Source organism: Salmo salar, chromosome ssa24, assembly GCF_905237065.1.
Source record: "Salmo salar chromosome ssa24, Ssal_v3.1, whole genome shotgun sequence".
Taxonomy (NCBI): Eukaryota; Metazoa; Chordata; class Actinopteri; order Salmoniformes; family Salmonidae; genus Salmo; species Salmo salar.
The window spans coordinates 24,234,700-24,262,567 of NC_059465.1; the positions used below are offsets into that span (position 1 = coordinate 24,234,700).

At 42.0% G+C, this 27,868-nt stretch overlaps 2 protein-coding genes across 7 annotated transcripts; both read left to right on the forward strand.

The window, feature by feature from the left end:
- The first annotated feature begins 1,912 nt into the window (after window positions 1–1,912).
- LOC106585337 (transmembrane protein 233) lies at window positions 1,913–16,716 on the forward strand. 2 transcript variants are annotated; one of them, XM_045706977.1, is made up of 4 exons: window positions 1,913–2,044; window positions 2,140–2,336; window positions 15,576–15,710; window positions 15,840–16,716. In XM_045706977.1, exons 2-4 carry the CDS (start codon window positions 2,148–2,150, stop codon window positions 15,849–15,851), a joined length of 336 nt encoding a protein of 111 aa, XP_045562933.1. In that variant the 5' UTR covers window positions 1,913–2,044; window positions 2,140–2,147; the 3' UTR covers window positions 15,852–16,716. The 2 variants fall into 2 exon arrangements, with proteins under 2 accessions (XP_045562933.1, XP_014026903.1); XM_014171428.2 differs by having other exon boundaries at window positions 1,949–2,336.
- Window positions 16,717–21,828: 5,112 nt separating this feature from the next.
- Window positions 21,829–24,669, forward strand: aakb1 (5-AMP-activated protein kinase subunit beta-1). Of its 5 annotated transcripts, none has more exons than XM_014171383.2 (8): window positions 21,829–22,010; window positions 22,890–23,075; window positions 23,231–23,400; window positions 23,530–23,623; window positions 23,705–23,819; window positions 23,978–24,111; window positions 24,239–24,307; window positions 24,497–24,669. In XM_014171383.2, the coding sequence occupies exons 2-8, from the start codon at window positions 22,914–22,916 to the stop codon at window positions 24,572–24,574; spliced, it is 822 nt and encodes a 273-aa protein (XP_014026858.1). In that variant the 5' UTR covers window positions 21,829–22,010; window positions 22,890–22,913; the 3' UTR covers window positions 24,575–24,669.
- Window positions 24,670–27,868: the final 3,199 nt, after the last annotated feature.

Here is a 27,868-nt window from a genome sequence, read left to right on the forward strand (position 1 = left end):
TCTGAGCCATTTACAATAGGCAGAGGCACACAAACATCATGGTCCATGACTTGTCCATAATCTCCCAACCTCCATCACCATAGGGCTTGTTTGAGTAGTAAGGCTGAAGCACGCGACTGCTGTTGAAAGTTGAAGAGTGAAGTCAGAGGAGGTGCATCTGTATATAGCCAAAAGTCAGACACTGATGTAGTTTTCCAACAGCAAAGCTCAGTGCAATATGGCAGTGTTGCCATTGTTTAAAAAGGCTTTTATTTGTAATGTCGAAATAAACATGTCTCCAACCTCATATCACACACTAAATATGTGCGTAGCCTACATTATACTATCAATTGGGGAGAGAGAGCCTCAAATATCAATTTAATTTGTACATATCCACTGTATACATGTGAATTGCAGCAAAGTTACTTCCTGTTTCAGTCATGTTTTTGGTCCCGTTCGCATGGGTCAAACAAAAACACAAATAGTGCCTCCCACAATGCAGGCGATGGCTGCAAGTTGCCGCTAGTGACGAGCAACTGAAGAAAATGTAAATACACTGCAGGCGAAACTTCAGGACCTTTAATCACATGGTTGCTGTAAAGTTCATGCAGTCGACATGTATGTCACGCCCTGATCTGTTTCACCTGTCCTTGTGCTTGTCTCCATCCCCCTTCAGGTGTCACCCATCTTCCCCATTATCCCCTGGGTATTTATACCTGTGTTTTCTGTCTGTCTGTCTGTGTGAGTTTGTTTTGTTCGTTCAAACCTACAAGTGGTTCCCCTTGCATCCTGTCTTTGCGATAGTCCCTGTTTTCTAGTTTTGAGCCTGCCTTGCCCTGTGCCTGCCTTGCCCTGAGCCTGCCTTGCCCTGAGCCTGCCTGCATTGCCCTGAGCCTGCCTGCCTTGCCCTGAGCCTGCCTGCCTTGCCCTGAGCCTGCCTGCCTTACCCTGAGCCTGCCTGCCTTACCCTGAGCCTGCCTGCCTTACCCTGAGCCTGCCTGCCTGCCTTACCCTGAGCCTGCCTGCCGTCCTGTACCTTTGCCTCTACTCTGGATTACCGACCTCTGCCTGACCTGACCCTAAACCCACCTGCTGTTCTGGTGCCTTACACTCTCTCTGGATTATTGACCCCTGCCTGCTTGACCTGTCATTTGCCTGCCCCTGTTTTAAAGAATAAACTTTTGTTTCTTCAACATTGTCTGCACCTGGGTCATACCTTGAAACGTGATAATGTAGGCACAAGTCGGACAATTTTTATCCCCACAATGCAACACACTGAAAGTTGGTCACCGATTTTTAACATTAGTAATCTGATCGAACGCACCCCATGTCTCACTCCTATCCAATGTTGTATGTAGGCCGTCATTGTAAAATAAGAATTTGTTCTTAACTGATTTGCCTAATTAAATAAAGGTTCAATAATAAATATGCTCTTATGAAGTAAATTACAGTGCATAGAGAATGGTGTTATTTCTATCAGAAAAACATTTATGGCTTTCTTACATTATCCCTAATATTCTGAACCCGTTCTCTCCATATATTCTAGTGAGTCTGTGGACAACATTCAAACTAAAAGGTACACTGTATTTAAAGGGATGGCTTCAGATAAATGTACTGAAAACCCTATTGAATGAATACTCCATGAGAAAATCTGTTGCCAGCAAGTCGGAGGGTTTTCAGCAGTTGAATTACATGTATTCAATGCGTGCAAGGGAACCAGGCCTGCAAAGCCCATTAAGCACCTGCACAAGGTAAGTCTGAATACCAACTACTGAGAAGTGTGTAGGAAAGGCGTGCATAAGAAAGGCATAATTAACTAAATCGGAATCGGGCCCTATGTGCATGCCTTAATCTACTTTCTCTTCACTTTTTCTCTCTTGAACCCTGTTCATCTCACTTTCTTCCCTGTCCCTCCCTCTCTCCGTCCTCTAGTGCCCCTCCTCTCTCAGAAGAAGGATAGTATTCACCCCTGAAAGTAATTAGGTTATCTCTCATCTCTGGCTGGAGCCCCTAGTCTGCTTCAGTCTTCTCACACCTAAGACAGTCTTAAGACACTTGTCCCCAGGTAGGGGTTTTCCTCCCATACATTGGCTTACTTTTTAACCTGGCTCCTCTACTTCCTTTCTGTCCATCTCTGACTGACCAGTGTGACCTGTTTAGCCGGTCCAATGTCTCCAGGGACGCCCCAGCCAACGGAGGTGAAGACCAAGCAGCTGCTGGATGTGAATGCTGACCACTTGGGGGGCAGGGGGGCCCAGGAGATCCCCCCTCTGAAGAACTATGTCTACCTTACCATGCTCACTTGCTTCTGCCCAGCCTGGCCTGTCAACATCGTGGCTCTGGTCTTCTCTGTACTGGTGAGTCTGATCAAGAGTTGGGTCAACATGTCAATGTTGTCTGCCTCTACCTCAATGTTGGTCAAGAGTAGAGTACACGTCTCATCTTTAGACAGGCATGAAGTAATGAGGATGGATCAATGATATGTGACCTCTTATCTCAGGATACTGTTAAGGTATTGAGGACTGGTTATTTTGACTGTGTTTAAAAATGTTTGAGAAACACTGATCATTTTATTAGCAGTATATCATGAGTGAAATCTCAGCCATGACAACACTTCATGGTAATTTTCTGGCACAACAGTTTATTTGAAGTTATACATGCTGTTCTGTGTGATGCACCTGTCTCAGTGCAAGTGTGTCAGTGGTGTATGATCACTGAATGGCTAATGAGTCAGTGTGCCTGTGAAGTTCAGTCTCATGAGTTACAAAAATAGCCTGTCCACCTCTTTGAACCCCCGTCAGCGTCACACACACGTACACATAATGCTGACGATGTGTGCTCGGTCATGACTGGAGCTGAAGTCAAGTTCAACTACAGGATAGGATACATGTCCACGACTGTGTCAAATCCCAGATCACAGATGTGTTGGAGGGTTAACATTCCGGGAGAGTTTAAACAACCAAAATAAATGGACATAGCTTTGCACAATACAATGACTGTATTGTGAGTATAGTTTCCTCTCATCAACAGCAGTACTGTAGGGCAGGAAGAGCATACAGTGGCTTGCAAATGTATTCACCCCCCTTGGCATTTTTCCTATTTTGTTGCCTTATAACTTGGAATTAAAATTGATTTTTGGGGGGTTTATATCACTTGATTTAAACAACATATTTTGAAGATGCAAAAGATTTTTTATTGTGAAACAAACAAGAAATAAGAACTTGAACTTGAGTGTGCATAACTATTCACCCCCCAAAGTCAATACTTTGTAGAGCCACCTTTTGCAGCAATTACAGCTGCAAGTCTCTTGGAGTATGTCTCTATAAGCTTGGCACATAGAGCCACTGGGATTTTTGCCCATTCTTCAAGGCAAAACTGCTCCAGCTCCTTCAAGTTGGATGAGTTCCGCTGGTGTACAGCAATTTTTAAGTCATACCACAGATTCTCAATTGGATTGAGGTCTGGGATTTGACTAGGCCATTCCAAGACATTTAAATGTTTCCCTTTAAACCACTGTTGCTTTAGCAGTATGCTTAGGGTCATTGTCTTGCTGGAAGGTGACCCTCCATCCCAGTCTCAAATCTCTGGAAGACTGAAACAGGTTTCCATCAAGAATTTCCCTGTATTTAGCGCCATCCATCATTCCTTCAATTCTGACCATTTTCCCAGCCCCTGCCGATGAAAACATCCCCACAGCATGATGCTGCCACCACCATGATTCACTGTGGGGATGGTGTTCTCGGGGTGATGAGAGGTGTTGGGTTTTCGTTTTCCTTGATGGCCAAAAAGCTCAATTTTAGTCTCATCTGACCAGAGTACCGTCTTCCATATGTTTGGGGAGTCTCCCATATGCCTTTTGGCGAACACCAAACGTGTTTGCTTATTTTTCTCTTTAAGCAATGGCTTTTTTCTGGCCACTCTTCCGTAAAGCCCAGCTCTTCAGGGTTATCTTTGGTCTCTTTGTTGCCTCGCTGATTAATGCCCTCCTTGCCTGGTCCGTGAGCTTTGGTGGGCAGCCCTCTCTTGGCAGGTTTGTTGTGGTGCCATATTCTTTACATTTTTTAATAATGGATTTAAAAGACCATGCTGACCACCAGGCTGCCATCCTGGATGTCCGCTAGGACGTGAATCAAAAGTGCAAGAAGTTGGAAGACGCCATCTCTAAACTCGAGTAGAAATTAGATTCTTACGAACATTTCCAAAAGCGCTCGAAATTGTGATTTCAAGTTTTCCCGGAGGCTGTAGAAGGAATGGATTCCCAAAATTCTGGATCTACCCCCTTCAAATAAAATGATATTTGTCACATGCGTTGAATACAGTAGGTGTAGACCCTACAGTCAAATGCTTACTTACAAGCTCTAACCAACAAAGCAGTTAAACAATTTTTTTTTTAAATACCTTAAAAAATATAAGATATATAACAAATAAAAGTAACAAATAATTAAAGAGCAGCAGTAAAATAACAATAGCGAGGCTATATACAGGGGGTACCGGTACAGAGTCAATGTGCGGGGGCACTGGTATCGAGGTAATTGAGGTAATATGTACATGTAGGTAGAGTTATTAAAGTGGCTATGCATGTATATTAACAAAGAGTAGCAGCAGCGTAGAGAGGGGGGTGTGCAAATAGTCTGGGTAGCCATTTGATTAGATGTTCAGGAGTCTTATGAACATGGAGATGATAAAGCAGGAAAGTTGCTGGCTTGGCAGATAAGGCGAGAGGAAGCTCGTAGAGATATTAGCTCTATTAAGCTAACAAATAATACAGTTGTTCAGGGTCCTGAGGGAATTAATCTGGTCTTTAACGAGTTTTATGAAACATTGTCCAAGTCTGAAGGGGATGCCCCTGCCACAATGCATGAGTTTTTGAACAACCTCAATTTACAAGCTTTAACTGATAAGGATAGAGAGTACTATGAGAAAGAGATTACATTTGAGGAAATTAGGGAACCCATTTTCAACATTTATGGGGGAAAATCACCAAGGTTAGACGGATTCCCTATTGAATTCTAAAGATCCTTTTTACCCAAACTATTCGAGCCTCTTTGAGATATGTTTAATTATGACATAGAGACAGAAAAGCTCACAGACACACTTGAATAAGCACTGACCACAGTTTTATTAAAACCTGGGAAAGATCCTCTGCTTTGTGGGTCGTATAGACCAATAACTTAATTGAACACTTCATATAAGATTCTTGCAAAACTCATAGCTCTTAATTATTGCAAAACTCATAGCTCTTAGACTAGATAAGGTTCTTCCTGACTTGGTTGCTATGGACCAAACAAGCTTTGTAAGAAACCGCTCATCTCCTGATAATATCAGAAGATGATTTAATATTATGCATTATGTAGAGAATGACCAAGAACCTGTATTGGCAGCTTCATTAGGTGCGGAAAAAGCTTTTGACCGCATAAAATGGACCTACCTGTTTGAAGTTTTACAGAGGATGGATATTGGACCTAAGTATGTAGGCCTGATTAGATTACTGTGCAAATGTCCAGTAGCTCAGATCCTGACTAATGGAAACATTTCCTCACAGTTCTCCCTATCACGTGGCACAAGACAGGGTTGTCCCGCTAGTCCTCTCCTTTTTTCTTTGGCTATAGAGCCACTGGCAGAAGCTTTTAGATCTCATCCATCCATCCATGGTGTTCGTATAGGTGGGCGTGAACATCTGGTCTCGCTATATGCTGATACATTTTGCTTTAGCTCACTAAATCAGAAATTTCACTCCGAGCATTAGTTGACATCATGAAAGAATATGGGACCTTTTCAGGGTATAAAATGAACCTATCGAAGAGTATAATTATGTCTTTTAACAGGGCAGCTATGCAGAACCCAATCTTAGACCAGCTGTTTTCTTGGAGACCTCAGAAAATGACATACCTTGGATTGCAAATTCTTTCTGAAATTATTAAGACATATCAACTGAACTATACTCCAATTCTCAAAAAGGTTGGGGAAGAATTGGCGGGATTTACCAATTTCTCTTACTGGGCGGGTCAATTGTGTAAAGATTAATATATTACCAAAATTCTTTGGTACCTTTTTCAAACCTTGCCCTTTCCTATTCCCAAAGTTTTTTTCAAACAACTTAATTGGAAGGTCTCTTCATTTCTGTGAAAAGGGAAACCCCCAAGAGTGAAACTCACAACTTTATGCAAACCATACTCAGAAGTAGGACTTACCCTACCTGACTTCCAGTTGTATTACTGGGCATCTCAGTTAAAGGCTGTGTGGGTATGGCAAAATACAACAAGTTCACTCTCTTGGAGACAGATAGAGGAAGAGTGTCTTTCCCTAGTAATATTGGCAAATATACCTTACATTAGCCCACCTAAAGCTTTGCTAGGTCGCATAAACAATCCTTTCATTAAAAACACTTATTGATTGAAGTGCATAAACAAACAGAAGGGTATAAATCTATATATGAACAAACACCTTTCTATAATAACCCCATTTTACCCAAACCCCTAAGAGATGCTATTACATTTTATTGTTTCAACAAAGGAATTAAAACATTTGGTCATCTGTATAGAGAAGCTGAACTACTATCCTTTCAACAACTGGCATCTCATGTTCAGTTAACTCAAACTCATTTCTTCAAGTACCTACAGGTTAGGCATTATATTGCCACTCAGCAGGGAGGTAGGATTCAGTCCATGAGTAAACGTGTAACTGATAAACTGTGGCTGGAGAGGAAAGGGGTCAAAGGTTTAATTTCTTACGTGTACTCTGGTCTTCAAGGTCTGTTGGGGAACGATGGCGCTCTGAAGGCTTGCATGAAGTGGCATGATGACCTTGGTCTCATTGCAATTCAATATTTACATAGGGTCTACTTTACACCAGAGAGACTATAAGATCAAGGTGTAAAACAGGGGTGGGCACAATTATGCATATGTTTTTGTCCTGCCCTGAACTAGGCAATTATTGGAAAAACATTATTCAGATCTTATCACAGGTCACTAAAATGACTGTACCACTAGATCCTTCCCTTATTCTTCTTGAAGATGACTCTGCAAAACCAGATTCATTAAATTGGCAGTCATTGCAGCCAATAAATGCACAGCTATTTAATGGAAGAGTGATACTCCGCCAAGCAAGCAGATGTGGCTAAAACTAACATCCTATTTTCCATCGGAAAACATTACTACAATTCACGTAATAAACCCTTTGAATTTAATGAGGTCTGGGGGGACTTTCAGCAGTTTCTAGAGTTGTCACCTTAGCTGCCTCATTATTATTTTCTTTATTAATGTATTATTTGTTTTTGCGTTGATCATTTATTTTCTACATTGAATGTGAAGGTCATTCTGTTTTGTTTTTGTTAATCATCGACGCTAATAGCGGTAGATGGGAGGGAGGGGGGTGTTAATGGGTTGGGGATGGAAGGGTTTTGTACGATGTGCTCCCATGTAGCATGCTGTTTTGTGTAGGTGGAGTGAATAACGGGGCATTATCTGTGTCATATTTTGTTGATGATTGTTAAATTGTAAAAAATGACAATTAATACATTGTTAATTAAAAAAAAAAAATTATGGACCTCGCTTTGTGGACGGGGGCACTGTCAAGCTGAAACAGGAAAGGGCCTTGCCCAAACTGTTGCCACAAATTTGTAAGCACAGAATCATCTACAATGTCATTGTGTGCTGTAGCATTAAGATTTCTCTTCTCTGTAAATAAGTGGCTTAGCCCAAATCATGAAATACAGACCCAGACCATTATTCCTCCTCCACCAAACTTTACAGTTGTCACTATGCATTGGGACAGGTAGCGTTCTCCTGGCATCCGCCAAACCCAGATTAGTCCGTCGGACTGCCATATGGTGAAGCGTTATTCATCACTCCAGAGAGCCCGTTTCCATTGCTCCAGCTTTACACCACTCCAGTCGACGCTTGGCATTGTGCATGGTGATCTTAGGCTTGTGTGCTGCTGCCCGGCCATGGAAACCCATTTCATGAAGCTCCCGATGAACAGTTCTTGAGCTGACGTTGTTTCTGGAGACAGGACATACAGTTGACCGGGCAGCTCTAGCAAGGCAGAAATTTGATGAACTGACTTGTTGGAAAGGTGGCATCCTATGACGGTGCCATGTTGAAAGTCACTGAGCTCTTTATTCTATTGCCAATGTTTGTTTATGGAGATTGCATGGCTGTGTGCTCGATTTTATACACCTGTCAGCAATGGGTGAAATAGCCAAATCCACTTATTTGAAGGGGTGTCCACTTACTTTTGGCCATGTAGTGTATACTGTATATATTTTTTGATTAAATACTGAATTTGGCCTTTACTACTACAGCCATTAGAAACGCATTGAATAACACGTTCATAAATGGCAAAACAGTCAAAAATGTATCATAAGGAATAAGGTTTTGAAGTGTCTGTCCTATATCTAGGAGATATAAGAAAGCTCAGGAGGTATATATAGACACATTTAACCCCTTTTTTTGTTGTCACAAAACTACTTTTATACTTCCATAATTTTTTTAAATTGGTACCGGGTTACCTTCAGATGTGGGTGACCACATTTAAAATACCCAAATGTGGGACAACAGGATGATTTTGCGGGAGATTCGCGGGATAGTGTAACGTAGACATTCATATTTTTTCACACACAAAAATCTTCCCCCTACTGCACCGAGCCAGCTAATTGAAGCACACGTAGTCTACTCTGTAACGACTGGATCACACCGACAGCATCATCTGTATATGTATGCAACAAAAGTTCAACATTCACCTTCTGCTACCATTTCTGTCAAGACGTCTACGCATACAGTTTGACGCACACGTTCGATAAATTAAACATATGCACCACACAGAACGCATTGCAACTGCCTCTGCAAGGCAAATGCAGCGTTCCATTGGAAATGGATGTACTTATGGTCAGTGGCGATTTTAGCATGTAAATCTTGGTGGGGCAAACAAACAAAAAATGTGTGAGGCATGCCAGCAAAGCCACAACACAACACTAAATAATGCATTAATTTCACTATAACTGTGACAAACGGTACCCACAAACTGTTATGGCCTACAAAAAGCTATCCCAACAGCAGAGTCCCAACACCTTACCAGTGCTACACCTGGCTTTCAGCGGAGCCTTGTCTTGCAGCAAAACAGTTCATTCAGCCTCATTTACTGCCTTTTAAAAAAACATAGCCCATACGGCTGACTTGCTTAAAAAAAAATTGGTTTCTACTGACAATTGAGATGTGCAAACTATGGCACAAGGGGACGACAAGCGGATAAGAGGCAATCCGTAATTTTGATTAAGACAATGAGCAAGCGACGACGGACGTAGTCGATATAACTATTTATTCAGCACTTTTGTACAACAACAGAATTCAGAACTTGGGCCGTTCTTACAGTATTCTCTCTGTACACCAAGTCAGAACCGTAGGATAAATACAGGGGGCATATAAACAGACAATGAAAGCTCTTACAATATTTAATGACTACATTTCTCTAAAACAGGTTATAGGCTACATGTGCACCACCAAGTTAGAACAGTAGGCGAAATTAAGAGGTGAAAATAGACCAAATTATTAGGGTGAGGCATATTGCACGTCGTTTGGGTCTTTGAGTGTCAAAAAAGATACACGTCATATAACACTATTTGACACGTTAAGTAAGCTTTTCATTTGACACATCAAATAACACAATTCTATTGTAGAATGTTGTGTGTGCTGAATTTGCATGTGCAAGCCAAGCGCCACCACTACTATCGGTAGCACTGTCGATGCTGTACAAAAAGAAGCACACACCTGCCACGAACGTTTACAATACCGCGTTGGTGAAAATAGACCAAATTACTACACAACATACACTTAGTATTACTTTCTTAGCTACAGTATACATATCTCCCTGGTATATTACATAATTTATGCAGCAGCATACAAGAGATTTTTGTACTCACCTTGTGAAGGTGGTGCGGCAGTCCTTTGTTTGCAAATTTTGTCATAAAAGTCTGGCATTCTCTGGACTTATGTTGGGAACTCTGGGAAAAAAACACAGCCACTCCATTGAATAGCAGGCTAACGTTAGTGGTTGCTTTGCAATGCCTGCAGTTAGCCACTGATTCTTTACAGATGGCTCATTTGTTGAATTTGCGATTTTCAACTTGTTGTGTAATCTTTATGTCCAATGGCCGATGAGCACCGATATGTTTTATCTATAATTTCTCTCCATTATTTATCTTCATATGACAAGGATTAAAAAAGATGTGCTAGTAGATTGTCGACTTAATTCATGATGATGACTGCTAGCTAAGACTTTGAAAGTAAGATCTTGACATCGTCAGTCCAATCAAACTACTGTACATATAACATGATTTGACGTAATTTTATCTGTGGCCAATGACCTTGAGCCTTCTTGGAAGGGCACTTGAAATATAACTCTATGGCAGGACCCAAAGGGCTAAAATTGTGGATGTCTACTCTTACTAAGGACTTAAACTGAGTGACAGAACACTGAGCCAATCACGGCGCAGTGATCCTGTTTTCTGTTGGCTCGCCCCACCACCACAGAAAGCACTGAGCTAGGCTGAAACACCTGCATTTTGGAACTGCCTTACTCAAGAAAACAAAAAAGAGACCATGTGTGTATGCAGCTTTATTAACTGTGCCACCTGCCCTGAATGATGGGTCGCCACTGCTTATGGTGTACCAAAATGCAATGATGCTGTCGGTGTGATCGAGGTGTAACGCCTCAATCAAAACCACCCCAACAGCGTCATTGCATTTTGGTACACCAGAAGTACATTAATTTCCAATGGAAAGCTGCGTTTGCCCTGCAACATTGCGTTGCAGAGGCAGTTGTAGTGCATATGTTGGATTTATCCTTAGAGTTGATCCGTTGCGAAGTTGCTGGATATTGGCGGGAACTGAAACACGCTGTCGTACACGATGATCCAGAGCATCCCAAACATGCTCAATGGGTGACATGTCTGGTGAGTATGCAGGGCATGGAAGAACTGGGACATTTCCAGCTTCCAGGAATTGTGTACAGACCCTTGTGACATGGGGCCATGCATTATCATGCTGAAACATGAGGTGATAGCATCGGATGAATGGCATGACAATGGGCCTCAGAATCTCGTCACAGTATCTCTGTGCATTCAAATAGCCATCGATAAAATGCAATTGTGTTCGTTGTCCGTAGCTTATGCCTGCCCATAACATAACCCCACTGCCACCATGGGGCACTTTGTTCACATTGTTGACATCAGCAAACTGAGCACCATACACGTTGTCTGCCATCTGCCCGGTACAGTTGAAACCGGGATTCTTCAGTGAAGAGCACACTTCTCCAGTGTGCCAGTGGCAATGGAAGGTGAGCTTTTGCTCACTGAAGTTGGTTATGACGCCGAACTGCAGTCAGGTCAAGACCCTGGTGAGGATGACGAGCACGCAAGTGCATAAATTCTTTGGTTGTTTGTACATAAATTCTTTGGTTGTGCAAACCCAGTTTCATCAGCTGTCCGGGTGGCTGGTCTCAGACGATCCTGCAGGTGAAAAAGACAGATGTGGAGGTCCTGGTCTGTGGTTGTGAGGCCGGTTGGAAGTAGTGCCTAATTCTCTAAAACAACATTGTGGTAGAGAAATTAACATTACATTCTCTGGCAACAGCTTTGGTGAACATTCCTGCAATCAGCATGCCAATTGCACACTCTCTCATAACTTGAGACGTTTGTGGCATTGTATTGTGTGACCAAACTGCACATTTTAGAGTGGCCTTTTATTGTCCCCAGCACAAGGTGCATCTGTATAATGATCATGATATTTAATCAGCTTCTTCATATTCCATAACGGTCAGGTGGATGGATTATCTTGGCAACAGAGAAAGCTCACTAACAGGAATGTCAACAAATTTGTGCACAACATTTGAGAGAAATAAGCTTTTTGTGCATATAGAACATTTCTGGGATCTTTTATTTTATCCTGGGACCAACACTTTACATGTTACATTTATATTTGGGTTTAGTGTATATAAGCTATTTATATTTTGGTTCAGTCTCGATAAGCTACTTATATTTTGGTTCAGTGTCGATAAGCTATTTATATTTTGGTTCAGTGTAGATAAGCTATTTATATTTTGGTTCAGCGTAGATAAGCTATTTATATTTTGGTTCAGCGTAGTTAAGCTATTTATATTTTGGTTCAGCGTAGTTAAGCTATTTATATTTTGGTTCAGCGTAGTTAAGCTATTTATATTTTGGTTCAGCGTAGATAAGCTATTTATATTTTGGTTCAGCGTAGTTAAGCTATTTATATTTTGGTTCAGCGTAGATAAGCTATTTATATTTTGGTTCAGTGTAGATAAGCTATTTATATTTAGGTTCAGCGTAGTTAAGCTATTTATATTTTGGTTCAGCGTAGTTAAGCTATTTATATTTTGGTTCAGCATAGTTAAGCTATTTCAACTATTTAGCTCTGTGATCCGAACTGAAGCTCAGTTAAACGTAGAACAGATGGTTCAGCTTTTCTATTGACGTTTGTAGGCTACGTCTGAATAATGTAATGTCAAATTTCTGGAGGCGACAATATTTCATTGATAAATATAATACAAAATACATATCATAAATATACACTGCTCAAAAAAATAAAGGGACCACTTAAACAACACATCCTAGATCTGAATGAAATAAATAATCTTATTAAATACTTTTTTCTTTACATAGTTGAATGTGCTGACAACAAAATCACACAAAAATAATCAATGGAAATCCAATTTATCAACCCATGGAAGTCTGGATTTGGAGTCACACTCAAAATTAAAGTGGAAAACCACACTACAGGCTGATCCAACTTTGATGTAATGTCCTTAAAACAAGTCAAAATGAGGCCCAGTAGTGTGTGTGGCCTCCACGTGCCTGTATGACCTCCCTACAACGCCTGGGCATGCTCCTGATGAGGTGGCGGATGCTCTCCTGAGGGATCTCCTCCCAGACCTGGACTAAAGCATCCGCCAACTCCTGGACAGTCTGTGATGCAACGTGGCGTTGGTGGATGGAGTGAGACATGATGTCCCAGATGTGCTCAATTGGATTCAGGTCTGGGGAACGGGCGGGCCAGTCCATACCATCAATGCCTTCCTCTTGCAGGAACTACTGACACACTCCAGCCACATGAGGTCTAGCATTGTCTTGCATTAGGAGGAACCCAGGGCCAACCGCACCAGCATATGGTCTCACAAGGGGTCTGAGGATCTCATCTCGGTACCTAATGGCAGTCAGGCTACCTCTGGCGAGCACATGGAGGGCTGCGCAGCCCCCCAAAGAAATGCCACCCCACACCATGACTGAACCACCGCCAAACCGGTCATGCTATGGGATGTTGCAGGCAGCAGAACGTTCTCCACGGCGTCTCCAGACTCTGTCACATCTGTCACGTGCTCAGTGTGAACCTGCTTTCATCTGTGAAGAGCACAGGGCGCCAGTGGCGAATTTGCCAATCTTGGTGTTCTCTGGCAAATGCCAAACGTCCTGCACGGTGTTGGGCTGTAAGCACAACCCCCACCTGTGGACGTCGGGCCCTCATACCACCCTCATGGAGTCTGTTTCTGACCGTTTGAGCAGACATATGCACATTTGTGGCCTGCTGGAGGTCATTTTGCAGGGCTCTGGCAGTGCTCCTCCTTGCACAAAGGCGGAGGTAGCGGTCCTGCTGCTGGGTTGTTGCCCTCCTACGGCCTCCTCCACGTCTCCTGATGTACTGGCCTGTCTCCTGGTAGCACCTCCATGCTCTGGACACTACGCTGACAGACACAGCAAACCTTCTTGCCACAGCTCGCATTGATGTGCCATCCTGGATGAGCTGCACTACCTGAGCCACTTGTGTGGGTTGTAGACTCCGTCTCATGCTACCACTAGAGTGAAAGCACCGTCAGCATTCAAAAGTGACCAAAACATCAGCCAGGAAGCATAGGAACTGAGAAGTGGTCTGTGGTCACCACCTGCTGAACCACTCCTTTATTGGGGGTGTCTTGCTTATTGCCTATAATTTCCACCTGTTGTCTATTCCATTTGCACAACAGCATGTGAAATGTATTGTCAATCAGTGTTGCTTCCTAAGTGGACAGTTTGATTTCACAGAAGTGTGATTGACTTGGAGTTACATTGTGTTGTTTAAGTGTTCCCTTAATTTTTTTGAGCAGTGTATTTTGCAATGGTTTTCATCTTTTCTGGACATGAGTTCATATTCCCAAAGTAGCCATACAACAAATTGCCATGCGCATGTCTAATTTAATTGGGCCTATTAATTTCACGTTTTTTCTCTATGCATACAGTAGAATTTAACAGGTGAACAGACAGTTGATAGACAATTGATGCTTCACATTGAAATGTGTAGGCTACCACTGTAAGTAGGCCTACTGTAGTTTTCATATTTTTCAGAGTAGACAATGTTTCAGAATTCGCAGGCAGTGCAACATATTTAGGTTCGGAAAAAGTAAATGCAAAACGTTATTGAAATCAAACAGTGTGCTTACAGGTCGACAACAATTTGCAATTGTTTTGTCTTTCAGAAACGGTCAGTTAGACTACACCAAATATCACTGCAAAAGAAAAGGACATTATTGTCACCATAAAAGGTGAATGATGGGTAATTTTTAGGCGGAGTTATAATGCTCGTTCACGTGCACAGTTTTACGACAGGTCTGATTTATAACGGAAAAATACATAGGCTATGTATGGTGTGCGCTAAGTTTATTAATCTCAATACTGTGTGCATAGGCAGTCTTTTCAGAAATGGTGCAAGCAGATATCTAGTATAAAATGTACGCAACGGTTTTAAATGAGGCCCCTAGTCTGACAAACAATGCTGTAGCTCTGCCACTTTCCACAGCAGATGAGGAAGGCAAACAGGCAGATGTGGTGGATTGAGATGCAGCCCATACAAATAAACAGATATCTCTAGCTTAAACAGACTGCTTTTGATGGATTTATTTTATTAGATTAATTAGATCGACTTAAGGATCCGTTAAACCTAACATGTGCCAACGGCAGCTGTTGCAGCTTTGTGGCTGTGAGAAACAAGATGAGGAGCACATGACACTGAGTAATCCACAGCACTCTGACAAATCTTAATATAAACATGAATTTAAGGTGCCACCCAAGGCAGGGACGAAGTGAGAAACAGAAGTTCAGCAAGAGCATTTTCTCTTCAACCGAGTGCCGAGAAGTGTACTGATCAGTGCCCATAAGGGTTTCCCCTAAAAATTATTTAGTGTTCACAGGTCCAGTCCAGCCTTTTCATCTGACTCACCAATGATACAGCGTCACTCTTCCCTCCATTCGTAGTATTATGATCTCTTTAACTGGTGTGTCCCCCTCTGAATCACTGGCTAAATATTAGATGGTTTATTGGCTGGGATGAAACCTACCTGTATCTCCCCAGTGTCCACTAATAGTGTACACTGTTACAGTAATGGTTATTGATGAATACTTAAAGAAAACTTTACACCATTTATTGATGAATGGTTCTAATTGTTTAAAAGTGATATTTTCTGTTGCTCTGCCCCAACTGTACTCTCCTCTCACCCATTGTTCTTGTCCTCCCTCCCTCTCTCTCTGTTTCTCCCTCTCCTGTCTTCTGAAGTCTCAGAACAGTTATGATGAGGAGGACTATGAGGGTTCCGAGAGGCTCGGTAGGAAAGCCTTTCACATGGCGATAGCCTCCATGATCATTGGCCTCCTGATTATCCTGATCTTATCCATAGTGCACTTTACCACGGTATGATTACAACCATCAGTGTACCTGATTCCATACTCATAATAATGTTTTTCTTGCTTCATTTAGAATTATAGGGAGATCTTAATAATGAACTATTTTGTGTTTTTCTATCTCTGTTCAATTCCATAGCATGCTGTATGAGTGCTGGAGGATGAAAGATGGCAACATTCACCAGGAATGATCATCTCCTGGGGAAGGATCCTCTCTGGACACTTTCATGATCAGACCAGACATTCTTCAGAGCATCGTCTGCTGATCGGGTTTGAACCTTTGAATCCTGGGTTGGATCGTCTTGTCTGTATTCCTATTATGATAACCCTCACATCAGTTTACTTTGTAGTGAAAACAGAAACTAACATTCAGCAGTCTTATTGTAATGTACAGTATGCTGTTGGCCGCATCTGATGGAACATGCAGTCTATGGAACCAGCCCGCAGATCATTTTCTGACGTAAACCTTAAAAAAGCATTATATTGTCAGTATTGTACAGTAACATTTGATACAATTTTTATGAATGCTTATTGTTTATACATACCAAAAACACAAAGGTACTGTACACTAGCCTAAAGGGCATAGGCAAATAAATTGTGCTCAGATGGTTAAAGGTGCATAATTCCTGTCATTCTCTTCTATGTGTGTATGTTTTGCATTTTATAGATCTAGACATAGTATAATCTATGTAGGGTTGTTTAAAGGACAAACAGTTGTTGATGCACTGAGAGCTTGCAGGATCCTAATGAAATTTGAATACATATAGGGCTCAATACATAAATGCCACACCCTGGGGTGTTCTCCTGTATCATAACCTGATGTTGTCTTACAGCTGCTCTGTCTTTTATTTTATCATCTGATGGAAAAGTTCTAAAAATGAAATAGAACTGATAAATGTAGAATTTACTATGTATTCATATTTTCTTACTTTTACTATGGAACTGAAATGAATGTTCAGCCACTTGTGGTAAAGAACGTGTGTGTTGTATTCCAATAAATGTTGTCCAATTTTAAAGTTATCGTTTGATTTTGACATTCTACCTGCATGACCTCTCTCTCTTTCTCTCTCTCTCACACAGACACACAGACACACAGACACACACACACACACACACACACACACACACACACACACACACACAAGCATACATGCACTTATTCATACACCAAGAGGGCCTCTGCAAGCCAAAAGTGATTTTTTCACAGGTTAAGGCACTGATGGGTGAGATGTTTGTTTGGCTGATTGCCTTCCTTACTCCCCCCTCATGCCCCATGTCCCACATTCCCACGTATCCTTCACAGCCTTTGCAATCTGCAGAGTCTGGAGGATCCTGTACTCTGATATGTAATAATATCATCATTAAAGGCTATAAATAGAGGCCTGGCACTTAGCTGGTACCTTAACGATGGCTTCAACAACCCAACATCCCTTAGTCATTATTTGGATGATACAATGGTGGTGGTAATGACAATGTTGACGATGGTGAAGATGAGAACGATGACCATTAATCTTTTATTTAATTTCAGTCAAGAATTTAAGGATTCAACATTGAGCAGTGCACAGCAAACTGAATCCATGCGCAAAACAATAACTTTTTTTACACCTCAGGGTCAAAACTGTAAATTGTCAATTTAGTTAATTTGTATGATTGTGTGCAGTGCTCCCTTGTTAAAGAAGTATTGGTCTCAATAGGATTTCCTGTTTAAATAAGGTTAAAAAATACAAATACAAACCTGCTAAGACTGCTTTTCACACCCCAGTCTGTGTTTATCTAAGTGGGTACACTTTTTGGAGCCTCTGAGGAAAGCTTTGTGACTGGTTTCCCAGTGTATATTTTGGTGTGGCCCAGTTGTGAGACGGTGAAACTGGATAGCCGTGTGAAAGCATTAGAGGAATAATTCAACCTGCAATGGTTGAGCAGGGATACCGTAGGATATCTAAATCAGGAGTCATATGTGTAGACAGACCATAGAGGACTCTAGTTCCCAAAAGTCCGTTTTAACATCGGCAGCCCCATTGAGGACTTTCACCATTTTGAAGTAGTCAGCTGGGTGGGACTTCCTATGGGTTAAGGAATGATAACATAATTCCATCCAGGTCATCAGAAGGGATCAGCCAATGAATTATACTTGTAAACAAACATTTCATAACTGCAGTTGGCAGTAAGTCGCCAACCTTGGCGTTATACCTGTTCAAACAACACACTCCAGTATGCACCCTTTCAGTTTGTTTACCAACTCATAGAAGTCATAGAAGAAGAAAATGTACTACTTTAAAATGGAGATGGCCTCAATGGTGCTGGCCATGCTCTCAGAGATGCCATAATGGGACAGATACAATGTTACGTCGTCCAACTATCTCTGAGACAGACACATGATATTAGTCTTCTAAAACTTGACTGATAAGTGCCAAAGATGTTTTATCAGTGTAAACCCCACTTGCACAGCATTTCCATATTTATTTATTTTAGGCTATCAAAAACTTGATTCAATGTTATTAAAAATAAAAGGAAAATGTATCTATTCAGTATGGCTAGGCTATATGCCAGGGGTCTGTCATGCCAAATAGTGTCCCACGGCCAAATAGTGTCCCCCTCTACGTCCTCTAGTGAGGAGGAGAAGGAGGCCATTCTGACCGAGATGCATGCCCATTTCGGAGTGAAGTGCATGATTGCCAAAATCAACCTACGCTTCTTCTGCCGGGGAATTGTCAAGGAGGTGGACAGCTGGGCAAGTGAGAAACTTTTATCAATCACATTCTATTATATCTGAAATTATTATGATTTCAATGAATGTCATATCAGAGAGCACACAATGTTTCAATTTGTCACTTTTCGCTTAAAGGTCAGTACCCTGTCTAGCCTGCCAGAAGTTTGAGGGTGAAGACTGTGGCACCGGAGTTGAAGCCAATCAAAGTTGTTTCACCATGGCCCATGATCAGTAAGTGTCAAATTTTGCCCTGATAAGTTGTTTTGTAATGGTTTCTTTATTTGACCACAGCAGAGTTCAATATTATAGCGTGTGTGTGTGTGTGTGTGTGTGTGTGTGTGTGTGTGTGTGTGTGTGTGTGTGTGTGTGTGTGTGTGTGTCAGTATCCTTACAAATATGAAAATCTGCATACTGTATGACACAGATACTGGTAAGAATAAAGTAATCTTCTCTCTAACACTTTAAATGTTAGGGGTTGACCTCATTGGACCCTTCACGAAATCCAGGAATGGCAACAGCTGGTGTCTGATGGCGACCGATCCCTTTACCAAGTGGGTGGAGGCAATACCCATTAAGGTCAGTAAAGGAAGAGTACGTGCTTAACTCTCAATTCCCTTCTGTAACCCATTAAAAAGGGTGCTTGGAACCAAAAATAAATGTTGCTTTGTATGATACCCAACAATGACAAGACTAGCTAGGCCACCTCCAAGGTGATGGTGGACATCTTCAACACCCACGGTTCTCCCGAGGTCATCTTGAGTGACCGAGATCATGAACGCTGGAACAGGTATGGATGTTATAGGTTATATTCTGTTACCAATGGTTTGTTTTATTTCTTTTGTACACATTCCATGGTACATTATCAGACATATTTCAATATCTTACATTGTCAATAGATATCGCTTTCCTACCTCTGAGTACAATGCAATTTTATATACAATTATTGTATATGCTATAGTCTTTCAAATGTGTGATTGACTTAGTGTTGTTGTTTGTCTATTGCTATGTCGGTATAACGTACTTTCAGATCACTGAAACCCCACCGGATGTGGTGGAAGTTGTGGAACCAGATCAGAACACCTTGGAGGACCACCTACCTTCAGGCACGGACTGAGAAGGATGTGGAGGTTTTTGACCAGGTAAAAATGATTGTCTGCTGTTAATTTATTTTCTGGCCCTCCAAGAGATATGTAAGAAATATATTTGTAATATGAAATATAATTGCATGTATTTCTGTCATCAATCAAGGTGAGACTGAACATGGACAAGACGCAGGAGAAGAAGGAGAGCTACTGGAGCCGAATCAAGAAGGGGACCAAGTGCTACGACATCCGGACAAATTACTTGGTTTGGAAGAAGGACGAAAGGAAGGTGTGACTGGGGAAACCTCGCTGCTCTTTTGCTCCTAGCTGGGGTCACCGTCTGATAAAGTGAGTATAAAAAATATCATCACTATATGCATTTGCACACAAAATAACCTGGGGCTAGTTTTAGTTTCCCTAACACTGATATTTTTCTCTTTGTCTTCCTAGGGTTACCTGAGTGGAAGCCAACAATCTTCTGCAGTTGGAGCAGTTGGACGGTCGACCACTGGAAGCACTGACGCCCTACACTTCAGTGAAGCCCAATAGACAAAGTATGTTAAGCTTTGGTTGACATTTGAGAAAGCAAGAAATGGTAGTTATGCTAAGCTTATAAAAATGTACCTCTTCAATTTACCTCTCCAAATGACTTTAGGACCATTGACTGTCTGAGCCACCCAGGAGGTATCCCATCCACCAGAACCAGCGAGTTCAGATCAGTCTGATTCTCTGTGCTCAGAGTCGGAGGGGGACCAGCTTCAGGTAGGCTATACCTTCCAAAAGTGTTGAAAAGTACATATCTCGCATTTATAAGACAGCACTAATCCATCAAATTTTCTCACAGTAAAATGTAACCTGTGTGTTTGCTTGTTTACATCTCTGTCTCCTACCCTGTTCCCTTTAACTCTGCTCCTGTTCTCCAGGACCTAGGGGTTCTGCCCAACACCCAGACGCTAATAGTTTATCGAATCCCATTGTGACGTAGAGGGGGACACTATTTGGCCGGGGGACATTATTTGGCATGACAGGCCCCCAAAGTGGCGGCAGGTACTTTCTGGATCGAATCCCCAAGCTGACAAGGTAAAAATCTGTCATTCTGCCCCTGAACAAGGCAGCTAAACCCACTGTTCCCGGTAGGCTGTCATTGTAAATAAGAATTTGTTCTTAACTGACTTGCCTAGTTTAATAAAAGTAAAAAAAAAAAAAAACGTTTTGATTAAAACAAATAATAATAATAATTTAAAAAAAGACTCACATAGAATCACCAGAATCACCAGGAATTCATCCAAAAATAAAATCATTCAGGAAATCTGTTCCCAAGTATTCACACAAATAAAAAAAGAGAATGTGATCGTTTATCAATGCAATCCAGGTATGAAATTATTGTTATTTTCAAATTCTATCTCTTTTTCGGTTTAATTGTCGTCAATTTGCAGTGTACAAATTATTATAATTATTTTACAACCATTCGCTCCAATAAAAATAATCCCAAGGCTGAATCAAATTTCCTATCCCTGGGCTGCGTTCAGTACATACAAATGTAATAGAACGTTCAATTGAACGGAAATGGTGCTGTACTGAATGACTAGTTGAAAAACGGGCAGGGGTTGGGTTGTGGGCTCAAATTGCACATCTGTCTTTTAAAACGTCACTCATTGCTTCAAGCGACACCCCGGCACACCCACCGAGCAGAGCAAACTTTTCTCAAAGTCTGTTCAAGAACCTACATAACGTTTTGGAAAAACGTGTAGTTCAGCACAAACCGCAACGTAGCATAAATTCAAGCGACACAACCCAGGTCTGTTCTTGGACCTACCCATTGATTCTTGAATGCCTCATGAGCTTTGTATAACTGTCATACCACATCAGAGCCCAACATATAAGCTTGTTTTACTCCAATATTGGTAAACAAAGTAAATGTAAACGAACACTATATAGCACTATATAGCCCCAACAACATTAAAACTATAATTGTGGGATCATGGATGGTCAGTCCTTGCATCCATAGCTCTGTCTATGAATTTGAGAGTTGTTACATTTCGCCAGTCCCATTCCTTGGCTTTTTACCGAAACAGGAGCGGATTCACGTGTTGTTTCAAATGCTGATTGCCACTTTAAGGCTAAATTCTATGGTTCTGAAATTAATTTAGGTTTAAGATGCTTTTGCGAAACCGGGCCCTGAACGTTTCCTTTTTTAAACCTAGGAATTCATCATGGCCAATCCTAAAATTTGCTCCAGCTTCACATTTTGTTTGTTAAATCAGAGTAGTGTTTTCTGTTGTGACCTAGAAAAGGTTACACTAGTTTTTGAAATTGAACTGTACTCAATGGTCTGAAAAATCATTCCGAGACAGGCGTGACTTCGAATGCGAGAAAACAGGAAGAGGTGTGTGCTTGTGCAGCCTACTGTCTGTCTGTCTTTGGGTTAGGTTACAATTTACCCTTTCAGGGGAAAATGGCGATAGGAAATACAATAGCGTAGATTCCCAGTATTAGAATTTCCAGAAATTAAACGAAGGTAAGAAAAGTGAAAACAATTAGGCCTACTTCAATGTTACTTTGGCATGGATCTTCCGGATGTGATGTGTTTTTAAGTTTGAGTAACGAGGCAGGTTTTCCCCATAGGTGGTATATATAGTAGGTCATATGGTTTTTGCTTATGCACGGAAACGCAAACCTAATGTCAGTGTGTGTCTGCGCCGGTGTTTGTTTTTGCGAGCATGTTTGTGTTGGGGGTAGGGGTATTGGTCATGTCAGGAAACGGGGATCTTTTATCAAATGCTTACATTTTGGTCTTGGCCATTCCTCAATCAATTACAATAGGCTTTGGTGGAGGATTCGCCAGCAGATTCGATCCTGCTTATTTACAGCTGCACTACGGTCAGACAGCATCCCTTTGTATATTAAGGCACGGTGTAGCCTGCGCGAGATATGGCTTGGTAACATAGGCCCCTACCTCAATCAGGGATGAGAAATGGGCTGTACTCCGAATTGTCCCATTATCCCAACTGTTACACCGAGTAGATTGAACGACGGATAGTTTTTAAGTAAACTGCCGTTTTTTTGTCCTAGTTAGCAATTCTGAGCACAACCCATTTCTCATCCCTGGATTGAGGTATGTTTTCCGAGCCATATCTCACGTCGTCACTGTGCACGGGTCTTAATGTACACAGGAACGTTGCTGTCCCACCCTGGTGCAAGCGGGTCTGTTCAACAAGGAAATGCTCAGAATGATTAAATGTTCAACCAGGCCAGCTTTATGTAAATGTCAGATATTAGAAGATATATTTATATTACATTATGTCAATGTTCCTTGTATATAACAGGGCTGGTGTGTACTATATTGACTGTATTATTGTTGTTGATCATTTGTTCATACTTGTGTGTTAATGAACAGTGCAGTGGTTGTTGCTGAGTCAGAATGGGAAACAACAGCAGCAGTGGTGAGCGGGCCAGTGCAGGTCAGGGTGAGAGGCCCTATCAGCGTGATGATGGACAAGGTGCCAAGGATGGCGCACTGCCCAAGATTCTCATGGACAGCACAGATGATGCTGACCTGTTTAACCCCCGAGAGGCTAAAAACGTACAGAAATATAGATAGTGAAGTCTAAAGGGGTTAATTCATTCAGATTTACATTAAAGTATTTACAAGTTTGCCTGTAGGGCAGGCTATACCCAACTTTTGTTTTCGGTGGGCCTCAATGTGTAGTGATGTTAATGTGAGTGCAATTGTGCCAGGCTCCTCAGGAGATCCAGGAGTTTCTAGCCTGGCAGCGGGACCTTGAGAGTGACAGTAAATGTCCCAGTCAGGCCAAGCCCACTGTGTTCCGTTGGACAGGCGCTGGCAAAGAGATCTTTGTGTCTGGATCATTCAACAACTGGACCACCAAGATTCCCCTCAACAAAAGGTGAGCAGGTTTGGGGAAAACCCCAACAAAGCACTTTAATTTGGCAAAATGTGAATAGTTGATACTGATTGAAATTGAATGATGTTTCCTGCTCAATATTGATTGTATTGTGATATTTTTCTGATCCAGCCAGAACAACTTTGCAGCGGTTGTGGACTTGCCTGAGGGAGAGCACCAGTATAAGTTCTGTGTAGATGGACAGTGGACCCTTGACCCGACAGGGGTGAGTACAAACCCTCTGTCGGAATGATATAATACCATTCCCTCTGTGTTCAGTCTTTCAACTGTATTTCATCCATCACAGGCTGTGTTGACGACCAAAACTGGCACTGTCAATAATGTCATTCAGGTGAAGAGGACTGACTTTGAGGTGTTTGATGCCCTCATGATTGATTCTCAGGAATGTGCAGACATGTCAGGTACTGATGCTTGATTACCATCATAATTTGTGTTTTCCTATAACTCCATTTTAGTGATGAAGGCCATTTCATTCCTGATGATAAATTAATTAAGGTGCCTAATTTCACCTGGTGGTTTACTGCACATTGAATCATTGTGTGTGTCCCTGTGATTTCAGACCTCTCGAGTTCCCCTCCGGGACCCTACCAGCAGGACCCATACTTAACCAAGACGAGCGACAAGCTCAAGAACCCCCCCATCCTGCCACCACACTTGCTGCAAGTCCTACTCAATAAGGACACTGGCGTGTCTGTGAGTGATGGTTCAGAGGCTGGAGAACACCTTCATTGGGAGTCATGATGGTGGAAATATGTTTTTATTTTCTCTGATTGGTGTCAATTTCTTAGTGCTAATTGTTTGTTTTCCATATCCTGAACAGTGTGACCCAGCCCTTCTTCCAGAGCCCAACCATGTGATGCTCAACCATCTCTATGCCCTCTCCATCAAGGTAAATCATTGCTGCTCTCAACTCATTTGTTTCCTCACTAGACCAGACACCTCAGCAGAGATGGGGTCAATTACATTCCCTGTTGAATTTGACATGGAATAGAGCAAATCAAATCCTGTGTTAAATAGACCTCAACTCTGCATCTCAAGACATTCCTGCCTGATCCATGTCTATTTTCTTTTCTTTCAGGATGGGGTGATGGTTCTTAGCGCAACCCACCGCTACAAAAAGAAGTATGTGACCACACTTCTGTACAAGCCGATCTAATCATACCATCATGTGCTTCCTGCCTAGAAACATTTCAAATCTATTCTTGTATAATTCTGTTTTTTATATCGATGATTAAACTTCTCTCTATCTCAGATGATTTGTAAATAGTATGACCACTTGACCTTTAAGAGTTAAAATGTTCTGTTCAGATATCTTCATATTAGCTCATGGAAAAAGACCTGCATTTGCCAAACAGAAACTTATCATCCTAGTTCATGGAAAAGTATCATTGTGTAATGGTGAGACAAAACCAGCTGCTACAAAACTACACCAGAAAGTGGAAGATAGCCATATAAATACACACCAAGGTGGACAAAAAGTTATTGGATTCAGTCCAGAAATGACCTTGTTAGACTGCTTTTGCATATTGATTCTTGGTCTAACACCTTTTGATCTCACTTCCACTCGTACACTCCAATAACTATATTACAGTGCGTTCGGAAAGGATTCAGACCCTTGACTTTTTCCACATTTTTGTTATTCGAAAATTGATTAAATGGTTTTTTCCCCCTCGTCAATCTACAGACTACCCCGTAATGACAAAGCAAAAACAGGTTTTTAGAAATTTTAGCAATGTATAAAAAAAAATAACGGATATCATATTTACATTAGTATTCAGAAACTTTACTCAGTACTTTGTTGAAGCACCTTTGGCAGCAATTACAGCCTCAAATCAAATTTTAATAGTCACATGCGCCGAATACATCAGGTGTAGACCTTACAGTGAAATTCTTACTTACATGCCCCTAACCAACAATGCATTTATAAAAATATGAATAAGAAATAAAATTAACAAGTGGTTAAAGAGCAGCAGTAAAATAACGAGACTATATACAGGGGGTACCGGTACAGAGTCAATGTGTGGGGGCACCAGTTAGTCAAGGTAATTGAGGTAATATGTACATGTAGGTAGAGTTATTCTTGGGTATGACGCTACAAGCTTGGCACCTGTATTTGGGGAGTTTCTCCCATTTATTCTCTGCAGATCCTCTCAAGCTCTGTTAGGATGGATGGGGAGCATCATTGTACAGCTATTTTCAGGTTTCATCAGAGACGTTCGATCGGGTTCAAGTCTGGGCTCTGGCTGGACCACTCAAGGCCAATCAGAGATTTGTCCTGAAGCCACTCCTGCGTTGTCCTGGCTGTGTGCTTAGGGTCGTTGTTCTGTTGGAATGTGAACCTTTGCACCACTCTGAGGTCCTGAGCGCTCTGGAGCAGGTTTTCATCAATGAACTCTCTGTACTTTGCTCTGTTCATCTTTCCCTCGCTCCTTACTAGTCTCCCAGTCCCTGCCGCTGAAAAACATCCCGACAGGATGATGCTGCTGTTACCAACATGCTTCACCGTAGGGATGGTGCCAGGTTTCTTCCAGATGTGACGTTTGGCATTCAGGCCAAAGAGTTCAATCTTGGTTTCATCAGACCAGAGAATCTTGTTTCTCATGGTCAGAGTCCTTTAGGTGCCTTTTTGTAAACGCCAAGCGGGCCTTTTACTAAGGAGTGGATTCCGTCTGACCACTCTACCATAAAGGCCTGATTGGTAGAGTGCTCTAGAGATGGTTGTCCTTCCGGAAGGTTCTCCCATCTCCACAGAGGAGCTCTGTCAGAGTGACCATCGGGTTCTTGGTCACCTCTCTGACCAAGGCCCTTCTCCCCCAATTGCTCAGTTTGGCTAGGCGGTCTGCACTAGGAAGAGTCCTGGTGATTCAAAACTTCTTCCATTTAAGAATGATGGAGGCCACTGTGTTCTTGGGAACCTTCAATGCTGCAGACATCTTTGGTACTGTTCCCCAGACCTGTGCCTCGACACAATCCTGTCTCGGAGCTCTACAGAAAATGTATTCGACCTCATGGTTTGGTTTTTGCTCTGACATGCACTGTCAACTGTGGGATTTTACATAGACAGGTGTGCGCCTTTCCAAATCATGTCCAATGAATTTAATATACCGCAGATGGACTCCCAAGTTGTAGAAACATCTTAAGGATGATCAATACCCTCTGTAGCACCTTACGGTCAGATACCGAGCAGTTGCCATACCAGGCGGTGATGCAACCGGTCAGGATGCTCTCGATGGTGCAGCTGTAGAACTTTTTGAGGATCTGGGGACTCATGCCAAATTATTTGTCTCCTGAGTGGGAAAAGGTGTTGTCGTGCCCTCTTCACAATTGTCTTGGTATGTTTTAGACCATGATCGTGTGTTGGTGATGTGGACAACAAGGAACTTGACACGCTGCACTTCAGCCCCGTCGTTGTAAATTGGGGCCTGTTCGGCTCTCCATTTCCTGTAGTCCAAGATCATTTCCTTTATCTTGCTCACATTGAGGGAGAGGGTGTTGGCCTGGCACCACACTGACAGGTCTTTGACTTTCCTATAGGCTGTCTCATTGTTGTCGGTGATCAGGCCTACCACTGTTGTGTCATCAGCAAACTTAATGATGGTGTTGGAGTCGTGCTTGGCCACACAGTCATGGGTGAACAGGGAGTACAGGAGAAGACTAAGCACGAACCCCTGAGGGGAACCAGTGTTGAGGATCAGTGTGGCAGGTGTGTTGTTGCCTACCCTTACCACCTGGGGGTGCCCGTCAGGAAGTCCAGGATCCAGTTGCAGAGGGAGGTGTTTTGTCCCAGGATCCTTAGCTTAGTGATGAGCTTCGTGGACACAATGGTGTTGAACGCTGAGCTGTAGTCAATGAACAGCATTCTCATATAGGTGTTCCTTTTGTCCAGGTGGGAAAGGGCAGAATGGAGTGCGATTGAGATTGCGCGATCTGTTGGGGCGGTATGTGAATTGGAGTGGGTCTAGGGTTTCTGGGATGATGATGTTGGTGTGAGCCATGACCAGCCTTTCAAAGCACTTCATGGCTACAGATGTGAGGGCTACAGGGCAGTAGTCATTTAGGCAGGTTACCTTCGCATTCCTGGGCACAGGGATTATGGTGGTGTGCTTGAAACGTGGGTATTACAGACTAGGTCAGGGAGAGGTTGAAAATGTCAGTGAAGACACTTGCCAGTTCAAGGGCTTTCCTTTGTTTTTACTATTTTCTACATCAAACCTATGAAATAAAGCATATGAAATCATCTGGTAACCAAAAAAGTGTTAAATAAATCAAAATAGATTTTATGCTTGAGATTCTTTAAAGTAGCCACCCTTTGCCTTGATGACAGTTGGCATTCTCTCAACCAGCTTCTTAAGGTAGTCACCTGGAATGCATTTCAATTAACAGGTGTACCTTAAGTTAATTTGTGGAATTTCTTTCCTTAATGCATTTGAGCCTATCACTTGTGTTTTGA

What these genes read in the sequence shown, in the direction of transcription:
- LOC106585337 (XM_045706977.1), top strand. Translation starts at nt 2,148, where the DNA reads ATGTCTCCAGGGACGCCCCAGCCAACGGAGGTGAAGACCAAGCAGCTG. An exon ending in CTCTGGTCTTCTCTGTACTG is followed by an intron (nt 2,337 to 15,575) that starts GTGAGTCTGATC and finishes TGTCTTCTGAAG; the next exon opens with TCTCAGAACAGTTATGATGA.
- aakb1 (XM_014171383.2), top strand. Translation starts at nt 22,914, where the DNA reads ATGGGAAACAACAGCAGCAGTGGTGAGCGGGCCAGTGCAGGTCAGGGT. An exon ending in ACCCCCGAGAGGCTAAAAAC is followed by an intron (nt 23,076 to 23,230) that starts GTACAGAAATAT and finishes CAATTGTGCCAG; the next exon opens with GCTCCTCAGGAGATCCAGGA. An exon ending in TCTATGCCCTCTCCATCAAG is followed by an intron (nt 24,308 to 24,496) that starts GTAAATCATTGC and finishes CTTTTCTTTCAG; the next exon opens with GATGGGGTGATGGTTCTTAG.